Below are 12,413 nucleotides of genomic sequence, written 5' to 3'. Positions count from 1 at the left end.
CCCTTACAGTCAATTTCATATTTTTACGTTGCCAATTATTCTGTAGATAGCATTTAACACTTTTAATGCAAAGAACAAAAGCAGTACTCTGCAAGAAAAGTACTGATACAACAGCATCTTTCACAATACACATGAAGAAAGGCAGACTATCAGTCAGATTATGAACAAATGGATTTGGGATAAGTGATTTGGGATTGCAAATCCCATTTTAAAAACCAGTCAGAATCCTTCCTCCTCTGACTTCAATGCGAAATTTCAAAAGATGAACAAAAAAAAGCAAAAAGCAAAAAGCTCATCTGGAATGATAAAATGAGCAAAATTTTTGAGCAAAAATATGAGAATTTATTCAGTAGACAAAAAGTCTATTCTAACAGTTTTCTCTACTTTAATTAGTACTTCTAAGACCATTTTAAACAGCAAAGATCAGATACCAAAAATACAACAGCTCCGAAGAGCAGAAAGATATATCAGATCTGTGATTAGGAGCAAGAACTAAGTTCCCAAGTAACTACCATAAAAGGCTGCTGCACATGACAGGTATAGTTTCAAGAAACAAGAAAGTCAGGATATTTTTCCTGAAAGTTATACTAAAAATTATGTACACTTTTTCCCAGAGGTGGAAAAAGATGTTACCAGTACTGAAGAGCAGTCTGCTGCCTAAGCATTCAAATTTCATGAGGCTTGTAATTTCCACATGTCTATCAAACTCTGAGACGTATTCTTTTCCTTCCTGTCCCAAAAACCTGATTGGCATCAGACTGTTTATTTTAAAAACTTTAGCCTGACTGTTCACTCATCTCTTCTAACTCATCCCATCCATGGTGTCAGTTTTCTTGACTCAATACCATAAAATAATTCAAGAAGGGAACAAAAAAAAAAATTCTGAAACAAACAGATTCTTCATGTTCTATTTACAATCACATCCACTCTTTTAATCATTCCAGACAGAGAACTCTCAGTTTACAGACAGCACAAACCGGAGAAACACTGGTCATTCCTCAGTCAATCAATTATTGATCTGTGCAGTCCCGTGTGTTTTCTAAGGCAACAGTGACTGAAAAACTATGACAATCTCAGACATTCAAAAAATCAGTGAAATAGGACACAGTTTGATGTTTTTATGAGAAGTGAATTACTCTAGAGTCATACACAGAATGAAAGCCTTTCTTGGGAGAAATAACATTCTGGAATACATCAACAGCAGCTTCACAAACAGCTAACTATACATGGACTGTAATAAAAGCACTAGGACCCAAATCCTCCAGGTTTTTAGCCACAAACCCAATTTTCCAGTCCCTCTAAAGCTAAAAAAAGAACAATTTCTGGAAGTAATTTTTCAACTCCCAAATTATAAGCAGAAAATTTTTACATAGGGAAAGGAAAAATTTCTGCAAAAGCTGTAAACCATTCAGAGAGGCTCTAGATGCATATGAGATACAAAAAGCTATAAACAACCTGTTGACAAAGCTTTGCCTAGCACTCTAAAGGGAAAAGTGCAATTTTCCTCCCACTGTACCTTCACATATATTTTCTGAGATCAAGTTATGATCAAATTGCCATGTAACCACATTTTCAATTTTCTTCATACATTTTTACAACACTCTCACTTCAGCAGTATTTACTATTATCACTCCCAGCAGCTAAGGCTGTTTGCATAAGGTGTTATTTGCCAAGAACCTCCGACTTGAAAGGAAGACCTCTTCTGTCTGCACAGCAGATTTGTAGGTGGAGAAAAGTAGCCTTGCTGAGAGAAAAGTGGAAGGAACCAATATAATCACATGCACATGATCCATAAAGGATGGAGCAGAAAATGCATGAGGTCTCCTTCTCTAATGGAACTCAAACACGTTTATAAGATACTTTTTTCATGGAGTTTCAACTGATTTGCTATAGAATTGTCATAAAGCTCCCCCAAGGGCTAAAAGCCTAAGTGTAGACAGACTTAGCCAGAACTTGTGTTATCACATGTAACACACACCTAAGTGTTTCCAGCCCTGTTTCACTGCTGAAGGAGTAAGACACAAATCACTACAACACTTAAAGGCTACCCTCAGGATGATCAGAAGAATACTGAGAGAAATGTCAAAAACTACTATAAATAGCATGTCGGGATATACTTAACCCTATTTTAATTTCACAAGGCCTTAAAAGTTACTGAATGTCCTCAAGCAAAGCAGCCTAATGTACAGAGAATACCCAGAGCACAACTGTTAAGAATTCCTTGCCAAAATAAAGGTATAGAGAGAGAGGCTCCACATGACATGTTCACAGTTTGTTTCTATCCCATATGTCAGTCACTCTCCCAGAGACTGGAAGAAGAGAGATGCTGGGAAGGGCCATCAACAGGACCCATGCTGGGAACAATAATGGCTTGACCAAGAAAGAAAAAAATTCTGAACAAAATTAGGATGTAATTTGATAAAAGACGTCTGCACAAAAACAAAGAGGAAGGCTGCTTATTAGACTGCAATCTACCTGGAAAGAAGCTGATGGTCAACACAGATTAACAAATTTGACATGAAATCAGTGTATTGCTGATGCCACACAATGGGTAATTATCTCCACAGCAACTCCCAGCCTAATTCAGATCACAGATTTGTTAGAAAAGGCTTCAGGATCAGCCATCCCTAAACAGCGATCACTCCAAATAGGTAATTACCACTCAGCAGCCAGTAATGAACCATGGCCATTTATCCCACTTGAATGTTTGTTTCCTTTGCATTGTTAACATTTAGAGCAATACTGAATGTAAGGTACAGTGATAGATATGCCAATGATTTACTGGAGGAAGAAGAGTTCTGTTGCTCACTGAAGCAGTGTTGTTCACAGGACATAATTCCTAGTTTAAGGGGAAAAACACTTCTGTATCCAAGGAAGAGAAATAAGCATTAAGTTAATTATGAAGAATTGAAAAACTGAGCTCTGAATAAAGAAGGGATGAAATGAGTTTTCGAGTGAGACAATAAATTTCTTCTGACACCCCAGAAGTCTTGAAACGAAGATCACATTCAAAAGCTACTAAACTCCCCTCAAGAAAGATATTCAAGTGCATCCTCAGGAAAGGCTGCCTGAATGTGAATTATTAGGCAATATCAGTCAGACTCTCTTTAGCAGCAGCTTTTGCCAAGGGAGAACTTCACAAAGCCCAAGACCTCAACTGCTACAATGGAACTGTGTATTTATCTCACAATAAGTAGATTTATGCTTGTGTACATAGACTAAGTACATATTTTGTTTCATCTCTTCACCCGTGCTTTACAAATATATAATCACATTATTATATTTAGATATTAAAAACAATACTTTCACTTCTAATTAACCTTACTCTGTTTTAACCTGTGGCCCAGCTAACAGCACAGACTCTACAGTGTCCACAAGTAAGAAAGCTGCTTCCCCTCCCATCACACAGATCAGATTCTGGCCCTGCCAGATCTGGACAGAACCCAAGCATACCCAGGGACTCACAGCAACTGAAGAGGCCCCCTGGCATAAAACAGGATGCCACAGTGCACACTTATCCCTCGCAGCTACTGGAGTCTGCTGGGGTCTAGGCCACATGCAGACCTCCTGTTGATCCCTTTATCCTCTGGACGTGTCCTTGCTTATTCTCCTCTCATGGGAAGCAGGCCATGGGCTCTGAAACCTTTCCATTATTCCAAAGGCAGGTGTATGTGCAGAAGCAAGCAAGATGTTATAATTTTTATCAGAATGTGGGCATCTGAAAGTTTTGGAGTTGCACTAATCAAGAAATCAGACACTTTGTTCAGAATTCTTGAAATAATATTTGAGTTCTAAATGCAAAAACATCACATTAAATAGGTCATACTGGTTTTGATACTTTTGCTTATGCTGTGTTTATATTCCTGTTCAATACAGAAAGACTTCAGTCTGATTGCACAGATTCAGGTGGCACAGGCCAGATGATAAATGAGTTAGTGGAAACAGATTGAAGTGCTAATGTCCTTTTTACTGCTCTTTCCTAGAAATATAAAAATGGAAAAACAACACTAAACCAACAGTTTGGTTTCTGAAGCTTAAAAAGAAACCTCCATTCCTTCTCTTCCATAATTTCACTTGTCCAAGAACTGGATAGAGAAAATACCAATTACTGTCAGAGAAGAATTAAAACCTCAGTTATTCCTTATGCTCACTGCAAAATTCCAAAGATAAATACAAAGTAGTGGAGTGGAAAAAAATTGAAAAAAGTGATTTCTAACAAGTCTGCCATGGAAATAGAAAGAACCGAATATAATCTCACACTAAAATACTGCTGCTGAGAATTCCATTCAAGAAAAGAATTTGTGAATGCTAGGAAAATGACTAAGTAGATGACTTTTATCTCAATAACATGTCAGAGTAGATAAACATGTGTTAAGATAATTAAGTTTTCTCCGTGATAGAGAAAGGAAATTTGAAAAGCAAAACTGTATGTTACACTTCTGTAAGACTTTAGAGTAGTAAGCAAAATAGCTCTCTTTTTAGATAGATTCTTGCAAAACACCTCCCATTCTCAGAATAAGCACTTTAAATGATAATACTTTAGAATGTATTTTGGATCCCTAAATAATATTTCGATCACAGAGGTTTTCCAAAGCCATCTTCTGAACCTATTATATCAATAAAGACTTTTTTTTCTCTTACATGACTAACATTAACAATGTAGAATAACCTTTTCTCTAAATATTAAAATCTTGCATTCTCTCAATTCGTCAGAGTTAATTTCCGCTATTCAATATTGCATCTGTTCGAAATATAAAAAGAATACACTTGGCAACATCCAGGATACACACACTATAATGAATCACACATGCTTGTAAGGTGTATGTTTCTCCTACAAAAATATTAAATGCATAGACACATTTGCTTGTCTGTGTGAAAAAACATTTCTGTTGTACTTTTGTGAGGTCTTGAGCTAATAGATTATTTGTTTATTGACTGAGTCTGGAGTGAATGTCTTCATCCATACTTATTTAAATTTTTCACCTAGTTTCCGAAGTTTAAAGAAAAAACAACAACCCACTACTTAAGTGTGACTTACATAAAATCAATGCTTTCTCTTCTATCACTGACCAAAGAAAGCAGTAAATTATACTTAAATCATACTTCATCACCTGTAAACATTGGAGCCACTGTTTAATCAACATGCTCTTATCTTTGTTCTCCAACAGATAAAGGCTTTAACATGTCAGGCAGTGTATGTTTTTCCTAATGTTGAACTCAAAGCTTGCTGAAATCAAATGTTTGCTTTATGAGGGCTCCAGTACACTCAGACATATCAAAGAAACACATTTTTATGACACTGTACTTAACTACCTTCCTCACCTCTTTGTTTTTCCCTTCTCTCAGGGCCCTGCTTTTTGAAATAACATCATCACTGGACTGAAAGCAAGTTAAAACTAAATACTAATACCTAAGTTAGAGACATGTGCCCTTAGAAAAAACAAAACTCTTTGGTCTTTTTTTTTAATAATACTATGTAAAAATCTAACAAACAGATTCTCTCTGGCTGTAACAGAAACCAAATACTACTCCTCTGGCATTTTGCTTAAAAAAATATTTTAAGAAATATGCAAATTCAAATAGGTTTATATCTGAGATTAACAGACTGTCCAAAGAACATGAAATAATTACTAATAGACAGCAAATGAATACCAGAATCTGAGTTAAAAAAAAAGTTGTACTTACTCCTTATTTCTGCATTGAATGCATGGCTGGTAAAGGACTTTGACAGCATTCCAGGTTCCCACTGGTCCAGAGCTAGGCGTGAGGATATCTCCAAACAGTGTAAAATCACTGTGGGAGGAGGAACTTCCTAAAGACTCTACCAGCAATGTGTCAGAATTTAAAAGCCACATCTATAAATGAAAAATAATTTAGTTTACTGTAGATTACATACACTTCAATTTATTACTTTACTCTGACCCTAAATCAGCTGATACTAAAGCCACATTCTTACGAAGTTCCTAAAAAAGTATTAACATAAATTGATATTTTATTATTCATCACAGTCTGTGCAGCTTCTAGTGAAGAAAAAAAGGGTAATACAATACTGATTTATCAGTATTACTCTTTAAGATCATTACTCTGAAGCTGCCTCTTTGTGACTAGCACATTCCCTTTGGTCAGAACAAAATAAGTAGTCTCAAGTCATCTCTTTCAGTACCAGATGTGTTATTTCTCCAATTTCATGATTTTTTAGGTATTAGTCAAGCATATGGTGTTCAGCAGCTGAGGGCTAAAGACAGAGAACTGAAAGAGTGCCCACTGAAGTGCCAAAAACTGAGGATTTTGAGAAGCAGCATGGTAGTTATGACTCTGTGGAGCTAACATATGCAAGGAAAAAGACAACAATTAACATGCTCTAAAAGATATGTTGGAATTTATAAACAGCTGCAGCAGATCCTCACTTGGAAAATAAATATCAAATTTCATAATGGGATTGGCATTCTTCAGCACTGCTTGCTCACAGCAATTTGAGAGATATTTACTGGGGAGAGTTTTGAGAAATCTCAACTTTTTGCATCCCATTATGGATCGTATTTAATCTTTGTATGATTTGGTACCAGTGTTCCAACTTGGATCCAGGGCTTTCTTGCTAAACCCCATACAAACAAGTCAGGCTTTTCCTTAATTCACAGCCTGCAGTAGTGAAGTGATCCAAGTTAACAATGGAAATCAATTTTTACAAACCTGGTGCCTGTATGAAATTTTTATATATGAAATATTTATCATAGAAAACGGGATTTATACAGTGTTGCTCACTAGAGAGCAATCTTCTGCTTCTCATGATCTAATCAGCTTCAAGTAAAACAAGTTACATGATGTTAGGTAGCAGACACATGATATCCCCTGTGGAGGGAGAAAGCAGTCATTAACAGGACACATAGTATGTGTTGTAATTGAATGTGACAGTCACAATTTATCAAAGCCCAAGGCTCAGAACATTACACTGGAAGCTTCATAAAGAAGGAATGAGATATATTGATAAAGATATCTTGGGAGGGGATAGAAGGAGGAGAATCACTTTAGCATATGCACATGAATGATGACAAGCAACTGCATTTGGCTTTGCAAGTGGTTGTTCATCAGTTTTGCTCTGGTAGCTCACTGTACACATTTATAGCCTAAGCTGCAAAATCTACCTCATTAGCTGGGACCATTACACAAGGTGCTTAAAGCCAAGTGCTGAAAGGTGTTGGAAGAAAATGGTGCAGAAACACAGGCCACTGCCAACACAAACTGAACAGAGTTTCTTTCTTTCGAAATTTCTAACAATTCTGTGTGGAAAGAGCTTCCTGGGACGCTTTTCAGAAGGAGAATATCCTTCAAATTAGACAAGGGAACAATGTAGCAATAGCTGTCTGCTCCTTTCAGACTCCTTCTGCAATCTGCTGCAGAGAAAGCAACCAAAACATTTCATTTGCAACATAGTCCATTTGAAAAGCACTTTTTTCTACACAAGAGCTACATGTGGCATCTTACAATCCTGTTCTAGAACTTGTATGAATGTCTTTGTCTCAACAGCAATGCATCAGATCTGTATTAATAATTTAACACACAATATGGAGAAAGCAAATGAATCCCTGGGGGTGGAAGGATTCCTGGCCATGAGCAAAATCAACTTCTGAACTACATTTACTTCTTTAGGCAGTATTTTCATGATTTTCTTCATGCATGAATAATTTTTTGATCTTGTTTTCGATCCGAGTGAACAATCACTCACCCAGACTCAAAGAATTTTATACATATATTTCTGGCTAACACAGTTTCATATTTTGAGCTGTGCTTTCAACTATATTACTAACAATGTGCAATCTTTCCTTTCTTTCTATACCTTTGTACAGCAGAGCTTGCACAACCAAATTCCTCCCACATTAACTTCAGTAAGAAAAGAATCTTTACAGAAAAATATATACATAAAGTGTAGAATTCATTCACAATGCCATTGATGACCTTTTCTGAAATGACAGAATCAAGAAAAAAAAAGTATCTGGGGGATTGGTCTTCTTTTCATTGTTTTCTTTTTGCTTCAAATCATTTTGTCAAGAGACTTAAAAGTTCTTTGGAGAAAAGCTGCAACAAATCTACCCCAGGGACTTGAACCAAACAACTGAAATACCACAATTTAGATTCTGTGATCAGTTTCCCTACATCTCAACCTGAGTTTCCAGCATCAATTTGTGTGCAATTAGGCATCCATCTGCATTTAACATGGGTTAAAAAAACCCCAAATCTTTTATTTTTCCTTCCTATTTCTTTCTTAGTTATTGCAGACATTGCCATTACTTTCATCATCACACAGGTAACGAATGCAAACATCTTTCATTACAGCTATTTTGTTCTCACACTCAGACTGTTCACATAAAGATGTGGTTTCCACGTATTTCACAAATAATAAAGCTCTCTAAAAGAGCTGCGTAGCTAAGTCCTAGCAAGGTTCTCATAATCTCACTTCCTGACCACTGCAACATCCACCCCACCTCCAATCTTAACAAAGGCAAACTGGTTCTGCTTATGCCCTTCAAGACAGGGACAATAATCAGACTGACAGGTCTCTCCCATTTTGTTACATATCAATTTTCTTGGGATATCTTCCCACTCCCTCTCCACTCACTCCTGAAATACAAACTGCCTTATTTTCAAAACACTTTACAGTCTAATCCCACTCCACAAAACATCTTTCCTTCAATACTGAAAGAGTCCAAAACCACTGGTCACTTTTTGATTTTCACAGATGTAATCTTTTTGTGTGTTATGAGGTTGATCCCATTCATGAGATGAATTTCCTGTATCCAACCAGCAAACTACTTATTTACTGCTTTCAAAGCAACATTTTCTTACAGTGCTGAAAAAAAATAGGTATCTATGGAGATGCTGCTATGCTGACCAACAATGTACCATTTTGCTTGTGCTCTCCTATCTCGATATCTGTTTGCTCCTCTTCTTATTCTTAGCTTGTAAGTCATGCAACTACAAGGCAGGGAACCCTTCAACAGTGGAGTAAAAAGAGAAGGCAAGTGATTCACAAATGTGAAGAGGGCAGAGATATAGTTAGGACAAATAAGGATATCTGTATGTACCACTTTTTTCCCTGAAACAAAGACAGTTTTTTTATTCATCCTCAAAAACAACCCCAAAACAAAACAAAAAACAAAACAACAACAACAAAAAAAAAAAAAAAAAAAAAAAAAAACAACAAAACAAAAAAAAACCAAACAAAACCCCCAACTTAAGTAGTATATAGCTTATACAACAGAATACGTGTCACTTAAAAAATGGAAACTCATATTACGATACGTGCAAATAACATAATTGGTAATGTTAAGTGATACATACAGAGGAAATAAGGAAAATAAGTACACATATTATTTGTGGTTTAAAAAAAATTAAAAAGACTTGTGAGAAACCTTAACCCTAATTATCACATACACAATTCTAAGCTCTAAGCTGTATGTATTCAGTAGGTAAGCACAAACACTGTGAACTAGAATCTTTGGCTCATTATCAAAACAAACAAGAGGGACAGCTGATTCATGATGCATCAGTGATGAGACTACTTGTGTAACTTGGCTGTGTGCTCACAGCCTCAAGCATCCATATTTTACCGTTTAGTTGCTGACAATCATCAATATAAACAGTTTCCATTATACTTGTGTCCACAAGGTCTCTGAGTCCTAACCCCTGACTCCAGAACAGCTGTTGATGGGTATATCAACACAGGTTCTATAGCCACAATCTCACCCTGGATAGGAGTAAGGACTTTCTGATGTTAAACACTAAAAACACTAAAAACTAATTCAGCCTGCTCCTCTAAGCAATACAGTGGCAAAAATGCAGCTCAGAGCTGAGAGTAATGGCAATCTACTAAATAAAGTGATTTTTCTGTTAAAAATAACAGAAAAAACAGTTATTACAGTTTGTTGCACCTAAGCTACTAGACTTAAGCACCAGAATTTTAGTAACTTGGAAATAGATAAGCTACATGGGAAAAATCACAATGATTTTTAATGACTCCTCAATTAGACAATATGTAATTATAGGTCTGCTCATGAAACTTTCATTTTACCATCACAGAAGAGATATTTCTCAGCGGTTGTACAAATGTTGTCTTGCCACTAAAATTTACTTAAAAGCAACAGATATACAATTTCCTCAGCATCTGGATGTTCCAAAATCATAGAACTTGGACAATGTATATAAAAAACAGCTTATGTAACTACATTGCCTCAAAAAAGTGCATTTGTAAGTTTATCCAGGGCAGGTATCTCTAATCATGTATTTCTTTGTGCCTATGAATTATTTCTACAAACTGCAAAAATACAAATTCTATACCCGTACTTAGCTCAGAAATAAAAGGAAACGTCCCTGGTTATAGTAAGTGTACAGTATTAAGGTAACACTTATCCATCTTAAAAGTTTGAGGAATCTAGCTGTCACTATCTAAATATCAAGCTTAACCAAGTTTAACAGCATTAGAACATAAAGTATAATAGGCAATTTTATTTTTGTTCACACTTCACTTTGCAATGCAATGTACTGACTACATTAATAGTCCCTGCTGACTTGAGACAATGCTTGTGAAAGATGATATACAATTTGATTCACTTCTGGTGATTAAAGGAAAGAAGTGCTGGAGCAAGAAGGTGAAATATGTATTAAAAAATTAAAACTTAAGCTTTCCATATTTTCTGGATACAAAAGAGTGTTATTTCTGTGCTACTTATGGTGCATCTGCAGTACTTTCATTACTGTATCAATAAAATTTCTATGTGCACATCTAATTAGATTAAAAACTCAGGGATATTCTTACTTGAACAGATGTACCTCAGAATCACTTCAAGAATTTGAATTTGTTATTTTTTTAAACACAGAATAATAAACAGCATAAATAATACATTTTAGGAGTTGGGATATATGAGGTAATGTTCTTCAGCAAGATGAAGACTTGAAAACTTACCAGAATATAGGTTTTTCCATTATCTCCTTTTATGGTGAATCTAAATGTGCTTTTAGCAGAGGATAATTCCAAAAGACATTGAGCAACTATGCTCTGTACAAACTGAGACCTGTTTAAGAATTAACCACATATCATATGTTTTCATAACAACTACGCAGTCATTCATCTATGCACTACAGGTAAATGAACAACTCATACTTCAATTCCACTACATCCTACAATAACATTTTGCTGAAAGATGTGGCTTCTTTATCTTCTTCTCACTCAAAACTAGAGAACTTTTTATTTCCTGCAATTTTTAATAGATCAGGTTTCTAAATTGCTTCACATCCTTTATCTTGGCTGACATCAATTGTCAAATGGTGAATAGAAGCTTTTCCCCATTATATTTTACACATATGAACACAAAGTTCAGAATTATGCATATATTTCAAATATAATTCCCAAAAAGAAAAAACTGTGATTAAACCATTTTACATGATACCAGGTAGCTAGATCAAGTTCTGTTTCATCTTAGTCTTAAATTCAAACTGAATTACTGAATTCAATTACTTGAATTGAAAATTCAAGTCTCACTTCCAATTAAACTTTTCAAGCTTTACTTAACTTTATATGACATAAACTTCATTTTCCGTAATTAGTCACTAGACATTGTGCAAAAATAGTTCAAAATAAAAAAGCATTTTATTTTGGCTTATCACTTGAATAGTGAGACTGACAAATTATACACAATCTCCTGCATCACACAAAAAGATGAGCAAACAAAATTGTACATGAGTGAATTCAGGCTACTTTACCTTTACAATGCTTAATTCTGTGATGATTACATAAAATTGCACTCTGTTATTATATGTAATTATTCAAGAAACTACAACATTAGAGCATTTCTAGCATCCTTTCTAAAACATACACTTGAGCAAATTATCTGATTGTTTTGTTACCTTGGTGTTGGACTGAAACTTCCCTCAGTTGGTTGAATAATCACCTCAGTGACATAATATTTAATGGTATCTAAAATGACAAAAAACATTTTTCAACTATAACAGAATAACCAACTTATTAAGATTAGACTGTAAGTCACCATCTCGCTATACTAATTAAACATTTGTTCAGTAGTGAATTAAAAGGTGTAGCAGACAATCATATTTTGCTTGGGTATGTAGGAGTAGAAGCACCCATAACAAAAAACCTATACTGTCTGAAGAAAACTGCTCTGAGCTAATTACAAGATCAGCAATTTCTCATTCATATTGATCTTTGTTTAATGCTTGGAACAATCATCTTGAAACTAAGCAAGCAAGAGCTCAAGCCAAACGTTAAAGATGAATTGAAAGAACTTTCCTAAAGCACTGAGATCAGCATTGCTTACATAAGTATTTTAGTACCCTCTGCTGCTTAGTAATGCTGCAGTGAATCACTAGAGACAGTTTTAATAACAGCTCACACAGGGGGATAA

At 35.4% G+C, this 12,413-nt stretch overlaps 1 protein-coding gene across 3 annotated transcripts in view; it reads right to left on the bottom strand.

Annotated features, from left to right (window-relative positions):
* UBE3D (ubiquitin protein ligase E3D) overlaps positions 1-12,413 on the bottom strand; it is a 78,137-nt gene that overhangs the window by 51,755 nt on the left and 13,969 nt on the right. For 2 of the 3 annotated variants that reach the window (XM_014877826.2, XM_088162119.1), the window contains exons 6-8: positions 11,899-11,968; positions 10,958-11,066; positions 5,686-5,855 (exon numbers count right to left, since the gene is read on the bottom strand). In XM_014877826.2, coding sequence (XP_014733312.2) covers positions 5,686-5,855; positions 10,958-11,066; positions 11,899-11,968 — 349 coding nt within the window. The remainder of the gene's footprint in view (positions 1-5,685; positions 5,856-10,957; positions 11,067-11,898; positions 11,969-12,413) is intronic. The other variant, XM_088162120.1, reaches the window with a different exon arrangement.

Source organism: Sturnus vulgaris, chromosome 3, assembly GCF_052056855.1.
Source record: "Sturnus vulgaris isolate bStuVul1 chromosome 3, bStuVul1.hap1, whole genome shotgun sequence".
Taxonomy (NCBI): domain Eukaryota; kingdom Metazoa; phylum Chordata; class Aves; order Passeriformes; family Sturnidae; genus Sturnus; species Sturnus vulgaris.
This window is presented reverse-complemented; position numbering and strand designations above follow the sequence as displayed.